Source organism: Vidua macroura, chromosome 2 (genome assembly GCF_024509145.1).
Source record: "Vidua macroura isolate BioBank_ID:100142 chromosome 2, ASM2450914v1, whole genome shotgun sequence".
Lineage (NCBI taxonomy): Eukaryota > Metazoa > Chordata > Aves > Passeriformes > Viduidae > Vidua > Vidua macroura.
This window is the reverse complement of record NC_071572.1, coordinates 29,533,203-29,553,305: the sequence shown is the minus strand read 5'-3', so window position 1 is coordinate 29,553,305 and position 20,103 is coordinate 29,533,203. Positions and strand designations below refer to the sequence as shown.

The 20,103-nt window shown below is 39.2% G+C and overlaps 3 protein-coding genes across 3 annotated transcripts in view; 2 read left to right on the top strand and 1 right to left on the bottom strand.

Moving 5' to 3' along the window:
• The window catches only part of SLC9A2 (solute carrier family 9 member A2), a 33,944-nt gene extending 28,457 nt beyond the window's left edge, over positions 1 to 5,487 (top strand). Inside the window, exons 11-12 of the mRNA XM_053971305.1 lie at positions 821 to 911; positions 2,986 to 5,487. Of these exons, the coding sequence (XP_053827280.1) occupies positions 821 to 911; positions 2,986 to 3,356 (462 nt within the window). The 3' untranslated portion in view covers positions 3,357 to 5,487. The remainder of the gene's footprint in view (positions 1 to 820; positions 912 to 2,985) is intronic.
• Positions 5,488 to 9,740: 4,253 nt separating this feature from the next.
• MFSD9 (major facilitator superfamily domain containing 9) lies at positions 9,741 to 18,693 on the bottom strand. The gene is given in 7 exon segments (XM_053970579.1): positions 9,741 to 12,475; positions 12,981 to 13,190; positions 13,573 to 13,702; positions 14,909 to 14,952; positions 16,231 to 16,318; positions 18,247 to 18,522; positions 18,525 to 18,693. Coding segments are annotated over 7 exon segments (1,701 nt in total). The 5' UTR covers positions 18,690 to 18,693; the 3' UTR covers positions 9,741 to 11,687.
• The window catches only part of TMEM182 (transmembrane protein 182), a 31,171-nt gene continuing 29,691 nt past the window's right edge, over positions 18,624 to 20,103 (top strand). Inside the window, exon 1 of the mRNA XM_053970582.1 lies at positions 18,624 to 18,698. Within this exon, the coding sequence (XP_053826557.1) occupies positions 18,681 to 18,698 (18 nt within the window). The 5' untranslated portion in view covers positions 18,624 to 18,680. The remainder of the gene's footprint in view (positions 18,699 to 20,103) is intronic.

The window sequence follows — 20,103 nt, the reverse complement described above, 5'->3', positions numbered from 1 at the left end:
TCCAAAGAGGAAGAATCTCTAAGGGAAAATAAATTTCCTTTCAGGTTCCCTTTAGGTCTGCCACAAGTAATGGTATTAGCAGAAGAGAGCTGGTAGAATGCAAAGATTTTAAAAATCTTTGTAGCAAATGTAAGAAAGGATGTCCTTGAGAAACTTTTGAATTTAATAAAAAGCAACTTGTCCTGGAAAGTACCTCTCATGTTCTAGAAGTATGAAGTGTGGTCTGTTCCCAGAGCCTTTAAATCTTAGTCTTGGGAAAACAAGGATATTATGCCCTGAACTGGTAAATGATCATGCTGATGCCTAACTTCCTCATCAACTTCAGTGTGACTAGTCAACTGTATAAAGTCATTTATATGTGTAAAGCGCTTGCAGAATCAGAATGCAGATTAGTTCTTGAGCTCAAGCTTCAGTCTCACCCAGATTTTTGCAGCTGACTAATAAAAAGTTTTAAACAAGTTTTAAGCTGCATGAAGTGCCATGCTTGTGGAATTTGCCTTCCTTTGGAAAGTCTGTGCAGGCAAGGTTGAGGTTAGAGACCATACATTTATTAACTCTGATCTCAGAGGGCGTATCACTAGGCTTTCATTTGATTAAACTGCTTGAGATTATTCAGTCTTTACCTTAGTTAGCATAGATTTCAGCCAGCAATCAGCACTGAGTGTGTAGTAAAAGATCACATATTACCTAATTCAAAACTACTCTCCAGCCCTTTAGCAACAGAAACCTGTTCAAGCCGCAGGCTGTGTATCTTAATATGCATTATGCAGGTACACTAGGCTGCAGTGACTTAAAATGTTTTGGTTTTCTTTTCATGCAGGCTGCAGCAAATACAAAAAGATTCCTTTCACTTCCTAAAAACACCAAACTCCCGGAGAAACTACGAGTTAGAAATAAAACATCTTCCAGAGGTAATGGAATTTTTCTGCTTTTCTCTTACTGTGCTGCAGTTGTTTTGCTTACATAGAAGGAAGGTTTTTCCATGGATGATGTAGAGAAATAAGCAAATTAGAGCATTTAAAGCAGTGTGTCCTAAAGCAAAAATGTGAACATAGAGAAATGCCCTGGACAGCAGAGCTTTGTGGGGCTTTCTCACTTCCTATCCCATACTGGCATAGTCTGCCCAGCACACCTCCTCATGTCAGCAAGCAGCTGCCTGCTGCACTTCTGCACCAGGAACACTGCCATGGCTCATTCTCCTCATCTTTATTCCATAATCCAGATATCCTTCCTGGATTATGAGCCTATTTGGTTCTTTTCTCTCTGGGGTCAGGCTAGAGGACACTGCTCTCAGAACCAAACTAGAGAGGGTAATGAGGACATTAGATCTAGTTTATTGTTCTCATGAAGAACTGAAAATGCTGTGGTTTACAACCAAATTGTTAACTTTTTCCCCCTGCCTAAACTCACAAATATTTTATATTGTAGTTCTTGAGTTCTAACAAAAAAAACCCAAACCAAAACAAAACAAAAAAAACCCCTAAAAATCTGTTGGAGCACAAATATTTGATGTGAAAACTTTGCCCAATTCTATATATTACTTTTGATTGTTCCTGGTTTCATTACCATGCTTATATCATACTCAGGAGCATTTTCTTTCATGACAAGCTGTCATAAGGATCTTTTGCTGGGAAGAAGAAATTTGTGCAGAGTTGCTAAAATTTCCTGATCTCCACCCCCAATTTGTTTTCCACTATTCCAAATTAATTTAACAATAAATTTAACAATAAATAACTGTGTTCTTGTCTCTTAATAATGATATCTTTGCTGTCCTGAGTGTAGGATGCCTTTTATTCTGTAGTTAGTCTGCAGAGGTCACCTACTGTCACCTAGAATTAAAGAGAAAATATGCCTCCAGATTATTCAATTGTCAAAAAATATATTATTTGACATACTTAGAAGGGAAAAAGCCTGAAAACACAGTCTGATGAAGACCTCCCTTGATATATAATTATCTGGGTGAATGGACAATTACATGGTGATATATTTTGTTGACCCCTTCCTCACCTTTTTAAAAGAAATAACATGATTACTAATCTAATTTGTTCTTATGACATTGCACAGTTGCACAGTTGTTTATTTTGATATATTTAAAACATCATATCTGATTTAATTCTAAGAACAGACCTGAGGCATTAATAAACTATTGTTAAAATTATTACCAAATGACTCAAGTGTGCAAGTTTAGATGAAGATGTTAATTCTTTTTAAAGAAGTCTGCTGGGGAAAAATATATGCACATGTGCACATCCAGACAATCTCCAGCTTGGTTCACCTAGCAATGATCATTTAAGGGCATTCCCTAAACAATTATGCCACCTTTCCCTAGAGCATATTCTACCCTGCTGTGAGTGGGAGGAAGAGTCTGCAGCACTTGCAGCCTATAAGATTTGCCCTGTTGATTCTGTTTCATGTTACATTTGCCCTTATTAAGGATGGGATATTTCCACCCATCTGTACATTGACCTTGAGAGATCCTTTGCCTGGTAAGAGTGTTAATGCTCCTTTTCCAAAGTCAAGTTTCTATAGCCCCTGTACATGTTGTGCTCTGGAAACGCCTCTCAGTTTAGATTTCATAAGATATGGGGCTGAGAAATCTAATTTTGGTATCCTGCTTGGATGTAAGCAGGGACTAAACCCTAAGTTCAGAGAGAGGCAGTTTTTTCCTGACCAGAGAACTGGAAATTTCCCAGAACTGGGGAAATGTCACTTCAATCAAGGGAGCACTTGGCAATCAAGGAGCAGCTGTGTGAGGCCTTTCTAAAAATCACACTTTTGAGGGTAGGGATGTTTTTAAGTCAAATTTATCCCCTATTTTGGCAGAGTTAAGAGGCTGTTACTGGGTCTAATCAAAAAGCACTGAATATAGAAAAATATGGGGAAACTTTATTCTATGGCTGCAAGGGCTCAGTGTGCTGCTACTCAAATATTCCTGAAACAGTTATATTCTACACCTAAAACTATACTTTTGTTTTCAATTAACAGTGGGTGACAGCAGTGACTCTGAGTTGGATGCTGCTACCACAGTGCTCAATCTAAGGCCCAGAGCAGGGAAAATCTTGAGAGACCAGAGACTGAGACAACAGAGGCCGCTACCTGAGTTTAGGGTGGAGTGGAAGAACGAAGTTGACGGGAACCAGGACGGACGGGGAGAGCAGCAGGACCCAAGCACCTTGCCTCAGCCATCCATTGGGTTCAGGCAGCCACTGCTGACGAGACCAAGATTTGGCACTTTGAGCAGGGAAGATTTGACTGCAGAGCATGGGTCAGCAAGACCTATGCCACCACCACGGTTAGTTAGGCAGGCATCGCAAGGGGACAGGCAGAGAAATAAGCCTGAGAACCAGCTGTACTGAACATAGCCAAAGGAGGACTATTGATAATAAACCATGGACATATTGAATTAGGATTCTAAATGATCTGATCAGACTATGGGATCCATTAAAATAACAAAACAAGCCTCAATCTGGGTCTAACCACTTCCATTTGAGTTAAGTCAACTCCATTAACTAAGTGAAAGGAATACTGCAGCAATTGCAAAATTAGAGATACAAAATATATATATATATATATCTTTTACAAATAACTTATGGCAATGCTTTAATTTAATTACATTATTTCCACTTTTAAAATAGTATGGAAATGTGCCTTATTGCATCATCTCTCATGGAACCAAGTCACGAAGGTTCAATACCCAATTTTCCATTGAAGTCATTGTTGAAAGTCGAGTGATGAATAGATTCTTAAAAAATACCCCCAAACTTGTGTATAATTTCAGATTTTATTTATAATCAATAATACTTGTTTTAACCAGAGCTTCAACATGAATGCCACTGAAAATTGCACAATGCACCTGTCATATAGACTTCTAAAGAAGAATAAATATATTCCTGAAGCCTAGTTTGCTCAAAGACCTCTGATGCAGAAGAAGAGGAAGAAGAGAAGAAACAAGCTGTAGGAGAATTGCAAATAAGGCTTATAAAAAGAACTTGCAACAAAGACCTGAATAGCTTGAATTTTTACTTTTTGAATTTTTGGCAATATGTTACCTTTGAAAGGTACTAAGGATCACCAAAGAAAAACTGAATTACCTTGGCTTTCACTTATGTCAGCAAGAACTGAGAGCACTTAGCAGGATACCAGAAGGCCTGAAACCAGAACACTTCAAGTGGATAAATCATGTTTTGAATCAAAATTGCTTTTTTGCACCTTAGTTACTTGGTTGCAATGTAATGCAAACACAGCAGTAGAATAGTTGTAGAGCACTGCACGTAGACAAAGCGAGCAGTCTCCTGTTTGAGTCAGGGACCACTAAGACTCAAGAAAGCTCATGCTTGTGACCCTGGTTAATTTGTTTTACTTTTTGTTTCCTCATCTGTAAGAGGGGAAAGGTAATCTTTTCTTTGTCTGAGCTATGCACTCCAAGGAACAAAAATGTTCCATCTAATTTGTTTTTACAGAAAAGTAGCACAGTGGGGCCCTGGAATCAGCTGAAGTCACTGTGCACCTTAATAACATGGACTTCTTGATCTTAGAATCGATGGCTGCCATTTGAGGGCATATGGGAAGCATTAAAATAAATGATACGTAACTGTAGCTCTCAGGAATTTGCACTTTCTGTCCCACTTAATCTAAGTACTGAGCTTGCTTTAGCACAGATATACATTTCAATACAATGCAGAAATAATTTTCTTTCTACTTGTTACAAAATTGATAACTTTCATTGAAGAATGTACACTGTGAAATCATAACTTTTCTCTTTCATTAGCACATTTCTAAATCTGTGGGCAATAAGATTAATTTTTTTATTTAAGCTTGTTTTGAAAGAACTATTAAAAATCAGAGTTTCCTTTAAAACCACAAAGTAGATTTCTTTCAAATGTTCATGGGTGGGGGTTGATAAATGGGGATGGTAAGACTTTCCTTCTAACAGCATTTCCAAAATACTTATTTCATGTATGTATTTGAAATATCAAACCTTCCCAAACTCTTTCCGTAGGTCCTTTAGTCTTTTCCCTCTGTTCAAGCTATGGAAAATTCTGCTGTGTGGCAAATGCAAAGTCTAAGCTGCAGAGGAATGGCTCTGTGAACCCTAAAATCCTCAGTCAAGTGTTCATGGCTTTTCTCAACAAATGATTATTGTGAAATCAATACTTAGCTGTCCTCTAATGGTCATCGCCTGTTTGGAAATAAACTTGGGTTCAAGCAAAGCCAGAAAGTTTTAAAAACAAATTTAAATTTGTCTTTCAACAGGAAAGTACTTTAATCTGTAAAATTGTCAGGGAATGCTATGTCACTGCATTATTTGGATCATGTTTGAATAAGAAAAAAGCCTTGAGTTTTGATTTCAGTTTTGACACAACATCCTTCTTACAGATCAGAATGTATAAATTAGCTGTTTTATATCAGGCCAATCTGAAAACTGACCAAATCAATAAATGTGAAACGTTGCACATCAACATTTAGTTTACTCTCCGTGGAGTTTTCTTGTTTGTGTGCTGGTAATGACCAAGCACTTGGCTTCTATCTGGGGAGAGCTGCCTTTCATTTTTTTTTCCAAACAGTTGTTATTTTTTATGGCACAATTTTAAATAATGAATGCAGGTTTCAGGAACCTTACTGTTATGCTGGTTGCCCATTAATGCAGGGCACGCTCACATTATTTGTGCTTGAAGTGGTGCCCCATACTACAAGCACATCAAATTGAAGGTCATTTTTATGAAATACGGTCTTAAGCTCTTAGTGCTTCAAAACATGATAGCATGTTTGTACCTTTCCAAAGCGCTTGAAATCCACAGAATACAAGCATCAAGGCACATCTCCAGCATGGTCACACTGTGAAGTAGAACTGCAAATCTTCTGGGACTGTGTCTTTGTGAGTACCCTCTGCCTTCTTCACTTCTGCTCTTCCCACCCTTTTCAGGCTCTTTTCCACTACTGCTGAATCAGACCCTTGCTATGTCTGGGAACTGATTTCTGGGTACTCTCCTTTTCAGTAGCAAATACAGCAGCAGGTGGCACAGGTGTTGTTCCAGTTAGTCCTTATCATTCCACTCTTACTCGGTTTGGGTCAGCGGTTTACCTTTGCCTTTTTTTTTTTTTTTTTTTTTTTTTTTCTTTCCTGCAAAGGAAAAACCCATGAGCACTTTTTTTGAGCCTGCAGAGGAGACATCATATTGTATCAGTTTGTCTGCTGGAGAATGAGCTGCCCGGTAAATCTGTCCTCGAGCACCATCTGATGGGGAAAGTCATGTATTGACTGAGGACAACATTTCTTGCTTTTTCAAGGAAACTGGATCTTCAGCAGCGACTGGCAAACTTGCCAAAGCCACATACAAATATTTTTGTTTCCAGATGGACTCCCCAGTACACTCTGCAGTATAGACATTTTAAAGCATTTTTGATGAAGAAAGTCCAGTTTTAGTGACAGCGGGAAAACACAGTTCCACTCTGAATTAGGGTTTTCAGGATTTCCCCTTCAGCTCCTGAGAGGCCCATAAATTAAAATAGAATAAGAAAGTAGGTATAACAAGGCCTAGAGGAGATAGACACTCAGTTACCTTTTTAGGCAGATACTTGAAAAAAAAAAAAATTGCTGAAAGAGCTAAAATTTTAAGGGCTGTCCTACTTTGTTCTAAAGTATAATGCAAATTCCACTGAAACCAGTTCAACAAAAGAAAACCTTGCTGCATAACAATTTAAAAATTAGAGAATATCCTTCTGTACTAAAGCCACATAGAAATCACATGGAAAAACAAAGTTAAAATTTTTGCCAAAATAACATGCCTGCTGTTATGAAGGGTATCTTGGGCTCTCTGGAAGCAAACACACTGCACCCTGCACCAACTTTTTCAAGAGCTGCCAAGCCCACCAATTCCAGACAGCAGCTGATGCTCCAAGAAATGCTTTAGCTGGTTGCCATTTCCAAAATTGTCCAAGTTCTGTCAACATCCCCCAGCCCCTGAGGAAAAGATGAAAGATTTTGAAATTGGATGCTGGAATGCTTTTTGTACCACAAGAGGTCTGGTCCAATAAAAATATCCTTGTTAATGTGCAAAAACATGGCACCCTAATTTGCCACAGGTTTTGTTTCAAAAAGTAATTTTTTTGTCACAAAAATTTGCCTTTTTCCAAAAAGGAAAAGAAATTTTAAATACTTCAGCTTACTTCATTTTTCCTCTCTGAGACCTCCTATTTATTAGATATTTGACAGAATGGAAGACTGGTTCTTACTGTGTAGCACATCTCAAAAAATAGTTTCTTGGTGCTGAGATTTAAAATAATTAAAAATTTGAATTAATTTCTCTTTGTAAATTAAACCAGAAGTTTTTCAATACTTCCCTTTAAAATAAGCTGTATATTCTTTCATTTCTAAAAGCAGTCTGACCTCCATTCACAATCATTCGATTCTTGAAGTTCAGGTTCCAGTACACAATTACAAGATTCATGATCAAGCTCTTCAAGATTGTAGCAATAACAGCACTGGCAAGTCTTGGGTTGTCAAATGCCAAAGTACCAAGCTATAAAGGATCATTTGCCCAAAAGTATCCTACAACACCCATAACCAGATTGGCACTGGCAGCACCCACAGAGGTTCCCAGCAGCAAGAATGTAATGGCACTACACAGAACCTGAAGTAATGAGCAAGCCAGGTCATAAACAGCACTACTCCTATTTTGTTGCTGCATTATCTGCTCAATAATCAACTTGTTCTCAGAAGATGAGAATGGTACTGACCTCTGTGATGGTGCTGCAATGAGTAAATTCAGAAGAAAGAAAATTACAAGAAATGGAAGTTTACAGAAGTTTATTGGGTTTGCATGGCAAGGTTTTGGTAGCAGGGGTGATATAGTGGTGGCTTCTCTGAGAAGCAGCCAACAGCTTTCCCTTTGTCTGATTGAGCCAATGCCAGCTGGCTCCAAGGCAGACCCACCACTGGCCAAGGACAAGACAATGAGTGTCTAACAACATATTAAAAAAGAAAAAAAGAAGTTATTTTGTAGAAGCAGTTGTGGCCAGAGAAGAGACGAGTGACAGAAACAACCCTACAGACACCAAGGTCAGTGCAGGAGGGGAAGAAGTGCTCCAGGCTCTGGAGCAGAGGTTCCCCTGCAGCTTGTACTGAAGACCACGGTAAGGCAGCTGTGCCCCTGCAGCTCATGGAGGACCACAGGGAGCAGATACCACCTGCAGCCTAGGAAGGACCCTCATGTCACAACAGGTGGATGTCCAAAAGAGGCTGTGACCTCTTGGGAAGCCCACACAGGAGCAGGCTTCTGGTAGGACCTGTGGACCCATAGAGAGAGGAGCCCACAGTAGAGCAGGTTTGCTGGCAGGACTTGTGACTCCATGGGGAACTCGCACTGGAGCAGTCCGTTCCTGAAGGACTGCACCCTGTGGTAAAGGGACCCACGCTGGAGTGGTTAGTGAAGAACTGCAGCCTGTGGGAAGGACTCACATTGTGGAAGTCTGTGGAAGACTATCTCCTGTGGGAGGGATGCCATGCTGGAGCAGGGGAAGGACTCTTCTCTCTGAGCAGCATCAGAAACAACGCGCGCTGAACCAACCATCTCACTCCTCGTCTCCCTGCGCTGCAGTAGAGGAGGAGGTAGAGCAGAGGAAGGAGGGAGGAGTGGCAGGAAGGTGTTTTTAAGATTTATTTTACTTCTCATTATTCTGCTCTGATTTTGATTGGTAATAAATTCAATTATCTCCCCAAGTTGAGTCTAATTTTCTCATGACAGTAATCAGTGAATAAGCTCTCCTTGACCTTAAATCAGGAATCTTTTGTTATATTTTCTCTCCTCTTCCCTGTCCAGTTCCAGAGGGGAGTGGCTTTGGTGGGTACCTGGTGTCCAGCCAGGCTCAAACCCCCCCAAACTGGTATGTTTATAAAGGATCACTTTTAAGGATCTCAAAAGTACACAGCCTACCCCAACAGGGAAAAAAAAAAAATCTTACCTTTGCTTCATCATTTAAAAGCAACAAAATAAGTATGTATACACAAGCCTCTTCAACATGAGCTGATCAAAATTGTCAGGAAAGTCACTTAACTTACCAAAGGAAAGGGCAAATACCAAAAAAACCCAAGAAACCAAACCAAAACCCAACTCTTCCTACAGGCCTAAGAAAACTGACCCAAAATAAAGTAACAGCAAACAAGAGAAAAATCTTAATTTGCAGTGGTTTGCTGGCAGAAACTGTTTTCCTTTAGTCCATATTCAGATCTGGTTTGTTACAGTCTTCTACAGAAGATACTACAACTGGATTCAAGAAACAGTTGAGTAATTCAGTAGTTTGCCCACTAGACTGGAGTCAAAATTAGCTGCAACTGCTCCTTCCTAACTTAAAACGGGGAATCACATCTCTGTATCTGCAGGAATGACATTGAATCTTCACTCTCTGAACTTGCATGGTTATGGCAACTTAGAGGCAACACAAGGGGTGCAAATATGTTCTCCAGTCACAAGGAACAGTAGCTTTAAGGACTTCATCTCAAAATTGCAGAGTTCTCCATTTTATTTTATTTCTTATTTTTCATTCACTGCCAAGCCACTTATTGGTTGAATCCTTGGTTCCTGTGCCCTTTATGAGAGATGTAGACAGATTTAAATGATTTTAACCACAGCTTGAGGAAAAAAAATAAAGCATCCACACTTCACATTGACTTGAACACTTCTATTTTGTGCTGTAGCTTCAGCAGAGGAAGATGGGGAAAAAAAATCACAGTGACATAATGATGCATATGGAATGTCACTTCATTTTATTTCTAGTCCTTAAAAAAAAAAAAATAGCGCAATTCTTCTGTACCTGTACAGAAAAGAAATGTTTCTTTGGCACTTCAGGAATAATTTTGGCCTACAAGTAAAAAACTTCTGTAAAATGTGTTGCAACGAGTCCCCAAGACCACAGACTTCCACAGATTTCTCAACTGTGAGGCTTCTTATAACCTATATTCAGTAGGATATGTATTAGGATAGATGTACACAGAAGTCAAATTAAATCAGTGCAGCAATTTAGAAGGGTAAATGTTAAGTCATATAATCAACAAGTATTGGGAAAATTACTAAATCATCCATATATATTAATTTTTGAAGGATTTTTTCAACTCTTTTCCTTAACCCCTTGCTAGAGATGCAAAACAGAATGCTCTGTTTTGGGCACCTACAAAGAAAGGCAAGAGAAGATAAGATACTTGAAAATGCCTCAAGTTCCTAGGGGGAAATGAAACACATATTACTGTAATAAGGAACTCTGAGTATATGTAATACGAAATGAGTATAGGTATATGGAATCACAGTAGGAATAAGACACTGATTATGTCTATAAATAAAACAATTCAGAGTTCCATATATGAATTCCTATGGTGCTGCCACTGGAATCACTAGGGTTTCAGAAAATATTTGCATGTTAGTAGGCAGTGGAAAAAGGTAAAGAAGAAAATGAAAATAAAAAATACAAGCACTATCCATGATTGACCTGAAGCAGGAAGGGTGTTTGCACTGATGTGTTCAAGGAGATAACTCAATTGCATAAAAACCCCCCAACCAAACACTTACATAGTTGACTTTGTATTTTCATCAAGTCATATAATGAAGATCATAGAGAACATTATCTGAGCAAAATACATTTTTTCCATATTTCATATGAAATACAAACAATGGTGACTGGCAAGTAATGACCTTGAACAGTAAATAGCACAGGAGTGCTACAACTCTGTACAGCTCTGAGACTAACACCTCTTCAGTTAAGCCATGCACACAAATGAGGACTACCAACAAAACCCTTTTCTCTTGTTACTGAAATGTCACTTATGCCTGAGATGAGACAGGATGCATTAATCCAGATCCATGAACTACTGCTAGATGCTCACACCTTTAGTCATTTGAGAGAATTAAGAAGGAAATTTGTTCTTAAAATGAAGGTAGAAAAATTGCACAGGAAATATAAATAAAGAAATTTTGACAAAGTTCCTCAGTAGAAGTTATAACTAAACAGAAGCCACCAGTTCAAATTTCAATAAAATTTGAATTCAGCCTCAGTTTCAGTCTGAATGGCCTTGTATTATTCTAAGATTAGATCTTCTAGTACATTAAATTAGCATATTCCCAATTCTGTTACTTGGGAAAGACCAGGAGTCAGCAGGGGTTGCATGATTACTCCGAAGTGCCTAACCATGGTCTGCTGAAAATTTTCTGGACAAAACATGCTACACAAAAATCACATAAGCAAATATCCTGTTATATAAGCTACTGTCATAACAGAGAAAAGGAAACAGACCACAAAATAAGAAATTAAGGCCAAACATATTGCAAATTCTCCTTCTGATTAAGTAACAAAAATTCACCTTTGATTCACCATTTTTAAACAATCTTTCAATCTAAACACTGTTTCAAAAATGAGCTACAAGCAGGATTTGTGCATTTCCCGACATTTTTTTCCCTTCCAAAAAGGTTAAAAATCTATTTAAAAAATCACAGTCAGCACAATACAGCAACATCTGCCCCTCTTAGAAATGTCCTGGTGGTACCTGTTAGAATAACATCTGTCTAGACTTAACATCCCTGCAGCAGAAATACATATATATACTTGCTTCCATGGGAACATAATGTGCTTTCTTTAAAAATCATGTAATTATTTTACAAGCCTGGCAGGTGAAGATACATCTGTGCAATCCAAAATTGTGACTACTGGTTTTTTAACTTCACACTTCCATGATTACGGTATTTTTGTTTGTTTGCATTCATTATCACAATAGCAACTAGTGCTAGTCCCACAGCTAGACTTGGAGGGCCACAAGGACTGAACTCCTGAGCAACTCCAGAAAGGAGTGGGGCAATAATACGTCCCACTGATGTCACCGACTGTCCAACACCTAGGAGTGTCCCGCTGGCCTCGTTCCCACCAACGGTCAGTTCCAGATCAATGATACAGGTACGGCCTATAGTAGTGGAGAAGGCCAAGAACGTGGAGGACAAAATGACCATCCATATGCTCGGTGCTGACACATACAGGAGAATCAACGTGCAGGTAACAGTGCTGGAGTGCAACAAAAGTCTGTAAGTGTTGTGCCGATAGAGTCTTGTTATTGGGCCGAGCAGACAACCAGCCAGGACTCCAAGCGCACTGCTATAGCTCATTAGGTATCCAGCAAACAAGCGTTTCACCCCAAATCTCTCCTCCAAGGCCAGAGTAAAATTACTATAGTACAGCAGTATAGCAACAGACATCAGGAACCGCACTAAAAATACATCCCACAAATTAGAGCACGCAATTCCTTTAATTTTCTTCAGCACTGTTGCAACTTGGATCCATGGAGACTGGAAAAAACTACTGTTTGTCACAGCTCTACTAGTTGCTGATTTCAAGTGATGGTCATGATTTGATTTTGCTGAGAAACTGTTTGTTTCTTTGTCTTGGTAATGGTCCCTATTGCTAGTGTTTTCTTCACTCCAGGGTAACAACCAGACAAGACCTATAGAGATGAAGAAATGAGTTGATTTCATTCAATTGCATCAAGTTTACATGGAAGACATTTGTTTGATTGTAACAATTTTAAAAAATACTTCAGCAATACTTGTCCTTAAAAAAATTGTAAATATTAAGTCTAGTGTTATTCACAGTATTAGTTCAAATTTAAATGCAGTGAAAGCAAGAAAGAAAAGCACTGAAATGCCACACTCACATGATATAAACACATCTAATTCTGATTTCTAGTCTTCATCTTTGGGCACATCAAAAACTCCCATTTGTGTCTGAATGTAAAGGAGACAGGCAGAACAAAGGAGAAGCACCTGGAGGACAACTGTTTCAAAATTCCCACCCTTCCACACAAGTTCAAACTCAAACAGTAGTATTGTTACAAAATGATTATGCCATAGATGATAAATACACTGTGAATTCAAGGTATTACATATAGCTTAAAAGGACAAAATGAGGAATGAAGGCACCCAAGATGCAAAATGTGACATGCAACTTACCACCATTCAGAAGGAAGATAGAGGCACAGATGAAGGACGTTTGGTAAAAGCCACCTTTGAACTCTGCAAGGTAGCCACCAACAACAGGTCCCACAATGAAGCCCACACTGGAGGCTGCATTGAAGCGCCCCATTACTAAAGGGCGATCCCTCTCTGAAACCAGGTCAGACAGCAGGGCTTTAGAGATGGAAAGTGTGTGTTTGAAAATACCTGCAACAAAATATAAACAAATCAATAAACATGTATCTATCAGTCCAAAAAAAAAGACAGAATCTATCTCAAGTAACAATGGTCCAAATTTGTATGATTTATATTTTTAAAATTCCATTAATCACAAATTCTTCAGTGCTGGAGTAAGCAGCTTTGTGGGCTTTAGATGCCTGGTGGGTTAGGCCTCAACATTTCAAATTATTTTCAGGAAAAAAAAAAAAAAGAGAATTCTTGATTTGTAGAGACTTTTCCAATATTAAAGTTCAGTTGGTGCTACTGGGTGATGATGCTATGTGGCTATCCATATACCATTTCTCCCGTAGTAATTCTCGACCCGAGACTACAGGGAATTTAAACTGCAAAATGCCAAGCGTTTACTCACCTACAGGGACTCTAGAAATAGCAAACAGGAACACTGTGGTGGAATTTCCAAGAAGGAAGTAACCCAGTGCACTGAGAAGAATACAGGCAAGCAGGGAATACTGTCTTCCTACTATATCACTCCAGCAGCCCTTTCACAAAGCAGGAAAGAAAGATTAGCTTTTTATAACACTAAGCTATGTGCAGTGATCAATAAGTACTTCTAAATTCAATTGAGACAAGACATCAAAGGACTGTCAATGAAAGCCTAATAAGCTTGATACACAACATTCTTAAGTGCTCAAAATTTGAAGTCACAAGGAGAGCTCTGTCCTGCTGGCAGGCTATCTGCCAAAATTATGATTCCATTTAATGTTGTGTATACAGAACTTTTGAATAAAAAAAATAACACCCTTTAAAAAAGACAGTCCTGCAATAAATACCACAAAATATTACCAGTAGAAGCCTTCTAAAAATCTTACCATAATCAACCACAAATATCTGCTTGCATCACTCAGGCTGCTATGTATTAAGACACTTCTTGAACATCCTAAAAGCAATGATCTTGGCCATGAAGAGTTTGTCATCTGAACACAGACTCAAGAAGTAGTTTGCAGAGGGCAAACAGAAAACTTGCATTTATCATGCTTTTAAATCAGCTGGATTCACAAGAGGAAATAGTTTTTAAGAAATCAGACAATTGTCTTGCACTTCCAAGAAAATGCCACAAAATTACAGATGGAAATTATTCCAGGTGTCCTGCATAACAAACCCTGAAACAGTTCTTTTATGAGACATTCTCATAATCTGTTCTCTTCAAAACTAGAAAACTAGTACCAGGGTAATATTAGGATATAAAAAAACAATAGCTAATAGAAAACAAAACCAAACAAATAGCAAAGATGCAACGATTAATTTAGACCATACGGTGAGTTACAAGACACTGCTTATTAAGCAGGGAAAGCAAACTAGACCACAGGCTATGAAAAACTGACTCATGAGACTGCTTTCTGGATAGGCTACTGCACTGAAGGAAACTGTTCCACTAGCACCAACTCTAGAGGAGATAACCCTGTGTAACTGTGACCTGCTCAGCAATGTATCTGAGCCCAAATCTGTATTCTAGTTTTTGTCTAAAAACTACATTCTGTTATGGCCTGAAAAAACCTGGCAATTCCCCATAAACAAAACTGCCATTTTTCATGCAAACTGAAAATTGGTTCCTCCAACCAAAATGCTTGTATGAACACTTTATGCATTTTCAAAATGTCAAGAAATGCTATTATTAACCCCACCCTTTCCCCCCCTACAGTCCATAGAAATACCAATATGCTCTGGAATGCAGTGTTAGAACTCACCACAAAAGTGCTGGAAAATAGCTGCATTACACCATAGAGAGATCCTAAAACAAACAAAATACCAGTGTTAAAAATTAAGCATTTTTTTTAATGAAAAGTGCACAAAATTATAAATTATGAAAAATGGGAAATCATGGGAATAGTATACTAGAAGAATGAGAAGAGGGAGCAGGATAAACCAAGGGTGGAGTTCAGCATTTAATAAAGGAAATAGTTTCAGGGAATGACAAAATAAAAAGAAAAAAGCGCTGAAAAGTTGTAAAACTATGTAAGGTAAAATGATGTTGCTTTGTATGGTGTATTAAACAAAACCAATCTTGGCATTTGTAACTGCTTTCTCAGAATCAGGAGAGAATTTCCCTAATGGAAAGGACTTTCTGCTTGGTGCTTTAGTCTATTACAAGGCATCACAGAAGCCCCGAAGCAAACACGGATCCTACTTTCTCATTTTGGAGGCTAGGAGTTTAGCAGCATTTAGTGACAGAGGAGAAGGAGCAAAGAGAAACACAGAGAAACATCTGCTAGATGCTTTCATTTATAAGAATACACCTCAAACCTATTTTTTTATAATGTTAAAAATCAAAGCAGACTGTTGAAATGAAAACATATTTCTGACTAGTTGCTGCTTAAAATAATAGTCAACTCAGTGTAGAAGCAGAATTATTTCATACAAAGTGTTAAATAAGAAAGAAAATTAATAAAACAGAGTAACAGCTCCCATGTCTGGGAATAAAGTAAATACTGTATCACTCCAAACCATAAACAATACCATAAAAGGTTCTTTAAAGCCACAGAACTTACCTTAGCACTAAATACTTTAAAATAAAATTCCAAATCTTGAGAATTTATTTGTAAACACTCCTAAAAGTGAATAAATATTTTGCCAAGACAGCTGTAAGGATTTTAATCAAATTGGGAAAAGTCATGGACATTGGAAAGCTTTGGAGAACCACCTGCTGAAGTACCATCTGCAAAGTGTAAATAACAATAAAACTACAAGCAACACCTCTGGCTCCCTAAATTGCTAAGCTGTGAATTCTTGGATGCTGGAGAGTAGCTGTACAAATGCTACTGCAAGACATCCTTGTTCTTTCTAACTGTGCTCTTTCCCAAGCATGCGCTTTTGGCTACTGTCAATGCAAAAGTCTGGACAGGTCTCTGGGTCTAACACAGTATGGCTGCTCTTATAGTTTCATGTGGAAATCATCTTTATTTTTTATTATACCATTAGCAAGGAAGAATTGTGTTCCAATGTCCAATTTGCAGTAAGGCAAAATCCAGGCTTTATCTTACTCTTTCATAAATCAAGTACTGCAACTTACCTATGATTCCAGCAACTGTATGACTTGCTCCTAGAGATTTGATATGAAGATTCATTAAAGGAACCACCATGCTCACCCCAAATATATCCTGAAAAGAAGGCGGGAAAAGTTTTAGTAACTTTCACAAAGACAATAGCAACCTGGCTTAATAACAGTCAACATTAGAAAAATATATTTTAAAAAAGTAAATTATCTCCATATCAACACGAGGTTAAAAGAATTCTTTTCATATGACAAGACACATAAACTGAAAGATAAAGGATTGCCTCACAGAGGAGTTAAACCTATGAAAACATCAATTCTCTTCCCCCACTCTAGATGCAATCCTTCTGAAGATATTTATTTAAACATTAAATATTCCTTTAAATATATTAAACTTTACCTGTTTAACAAGAAAAGCACTTCATATCAGCGCTTTAAATTCAAAGCGGTCTTATTTCTATCACCTAAACATACTTTTTATTTGTGCAAAGAACAAAAAGTATACAAAACAATATACAAAAGTATATTTTGAAAAATGGTACTTTCACCCAACTACAATGGGGAAGAAGCTACAATAGATCTAAACCTACTAATAGACTGCCTTTGTGTATAGCTTAAGAAATGTGACAAGGCAGAAACTTGAAAAAAAATAATAAAGGCAAAGCATAATTGAAAAACATTTTGTAAGAAGAGGGTAAAGGACACTGCCCATCCTGAGAAGTACAAGGATCTCCTACTCGTCCCTTTTGCTTTATTACCTTTTGTTAAGCTCACCACTTTGACCCAGTAGTTCTTTCAGTACCACTACAATCTGGCACAGCATCCAGTGTCCCTTGGAGATCTACTGGAGCACGATTACCTTTCATCACTGACTGCTTGAACTGAAAACTCAGACTACCTCAAAGACTGATTAACAATGTGGGTCACTAAGTGAATTCTCACAGTCTGTCACTAATTATTTTTTGATGGTTGAAACTGAAGCTTACAAGGTTAGAATCATTAAATATATTAGCATGAACAAACAGAGCACACCACTTTCAAATATCTTCAGTAATACAATCTTAGGAGTCATCTGTGAACCTGAAGAAAGGTTCAGTGACCTCATCCAGGTCATCAATGGAGACATTAAGAAGTACAAGTCTCAGACTGTAGCCCAGCAGTACTGGACTGTCACAGGCATGCAGGTAGAGCAAGACCCATTAACTACTATCCTTTGATGGGTAGTTACATCTCATTCCACCGTGTAATTCCTTCTGTGGAGTGACAGATAGGCTGTATTTATTTGTCTGGCTACAGAAAGTTCATGTCATCGCATCCTCTAAAAGGACACTCACTTGGTTGATTTTTTTGTGTGCTCCAGCTCAGTGTCAATAAGCTATTTCAGGGCTGGAGTGTTTAAAGGCAGTCAAAAGGAGCAAATTTCTCTGGGATATTTGCTCCAGGACACAAACCAACTGGATCGTTTCTATTGCCCAACCTAAAAGTAGGTAAGGCAGCTATCTTGACATTTCACAGTGCAAACTCATACTTATTTTGTATTCATCTTCCAAATTGTCGCTTTTAATCTTAAATTAATTAAACAGCACTTTCCTGAGGCTCAGGAATCACTACGGAATACGAACGTTTAAATGTCTGTTCTTTCAATCAGGAACTTTTTAAAAAAAATTTTAGAGATACATATTTTTAGGGGTTTTTTTGGTAAATTTACAGGAACCATGGGTATTTCAAGAAAACAGGAAGCAGCTCTATTATTAGCATCAAGGCAAGACTCAGAGCTTGTCGGGGGCTAAGCTATTCCATGGCATTCACAGGATAAAAATCCGACCTGTATGTCGAACTGCGTGGCTGTTTGCACGGGTAAAGCAGCCCAGCAGCTGCACGCCACCAGCGCTACGAGCACTGGCGCTCCCAAGGAGCCGCTGCAGCGATGCACCCCGGAACCCAGCAGCCTTGGCCTGCAAAGGAGCCGATTCCCGTTCCGGGCGCGGCCGCCCGCCGCAGGCCGCGGGGGCGGGCCCCATGGCCGCCGCTTACCAGGAATCCCACCACGTAGAGGCACCGCACGAAGCGGGCGGACGCGGCCGGGCTCGCCGTGGCCACCCGGCCGCCGCCACCCTCATCCTCCTCCTCCATGCGGGCGGCGGCGCCGGGCCTGCGCAGTGCCCGCGGCGCGGCGGAAACGGAGAGGCGGCGGCACCGGCGGCACCGGCGGCGGGGGCGAGTCTCGGGGTTGTTTCGTTTGGCACGGTGTCCGTCGTGTGTCCTCTTTTTTGGACGAAGCCGAGGAAGAGCAAGGCTCCCTGCCGGCCTCGGGAGCCGTCGGGATCCCACACACACCTCTGTTGGACTTTGCCCTTCCTGCCTCTTGCGTGTTTGTACGGGAAAAATGTTGCAACCCGTCCCCTCGGGGCTTGAGGCTCTGGGGAAGGCAGGAAGAGCCAGGTGGAGCCGAGGGGCTTTGGAAACAAATGTGCCATAGGAGCATGGTAATGAATCCCCTGCACAGTTTTTGTGGGTGCTGTAGAAAGATGGCTTTTTGGCCCTTGCATCTCCGATCCTACCTATCCATGTGGAAAGCGGCCGTGTCCCAGCGCTGCTGCTGTTCCTCGGCCATCTCGGGCTTGGCCCGGAGCCTGCATCAAGTGTTTCTGGCAGCAAAATGTTTTCCTGCCTTGTTACGTGGCTTATGATGGTGGCACTGAGCCAAGGAAGAAGGGCCTCCCTCTTTCTGCTTAGCACATTCACTGCTGTGCTGTGTTTTTGTTAAAAGTCAGGGATGGCTGGAATTGTTGATGACTAGTATGTTATAATGCATTTGCATCCAAACCAGTGAAGCTTCATAAACTCAGAAGCACTGGTGGAAATAATTGTCACATGCAAAATGTGATCACCCATCTTTATGTTGGAGTCAGAGGTTCGCTCTTTTATATAGTTGCTTGGCCAGGGATCAGTAAAATTGCTGCAGTTTTAAACACTTTAAAAAATGCACAAGGCAACAGGAGATGCTTTGACTTGTTTTTAATTATCAGTAAGAAGAAACTTTTGTAAAACGTTGATGATTCTTACATTTTAAAAGTTAGCATGAGTTGTAAAGTTTGAGGAAGATCATTCAATAACTGACAATAGCATAACTTCAGTTCTATCTTCATGTTTTCAGAAGAAATAAATATCACAGGGTTGAGGATCTTTTATAGATTTAGGTCACAAAAAAGGAAAGGAGAGGGGAATGTGGTTTTCCTATGATTATTAAAAATTAAGCTAGAAAACCCCCAAAATACCAAAAGTGTAAAGAAAGACATATTTCTAGATATGTAGCTTATTTATAAGAAACCAAGGCAAAACTTAGTATCTGTATAGGGACAAAGATGTTATCAGAGTTCAGACAAGAATAACTCAGTTGTTTAATATCCTGGTGCCTGTGATGTTTTTGTTAACCAATATATCCTATTAATTTATTTCTTTGAGGCCCCTTTGAATAACAAATTCTCTCAGTGAGGTTTTTAAAATTCTGGGTACAACACTAACAGAGATGAGTTGCACACAGTTTCTCTGAAATCGACAAAATGGTGACAAGATGCTGAAATATTAGAGCATCCTGGGAATTGCTGCTACATTGTCTGCTCAATATTGCGCTAATTCTATCATTGGTCATTTTAACTGATAGAAGAAATGGAAAGTGCCTGAAAATTTATTAGAAGAAAGTATTAAAGAGGTGGATGATTAAAGGATGTTGCAAGGGTTTAGGAACTTTTCCTGGGGTCTAAGGGACATTGACGTCTGTGCAAACACTGAGCCCAGATGAAATTTTTAAGGTTTTATGTGTTAGTCTCTGCCATAAGTCTCTGAAACCAGTTAGCAATTCTGTATTTTTCTCAGGTTCTGAAGACCAGA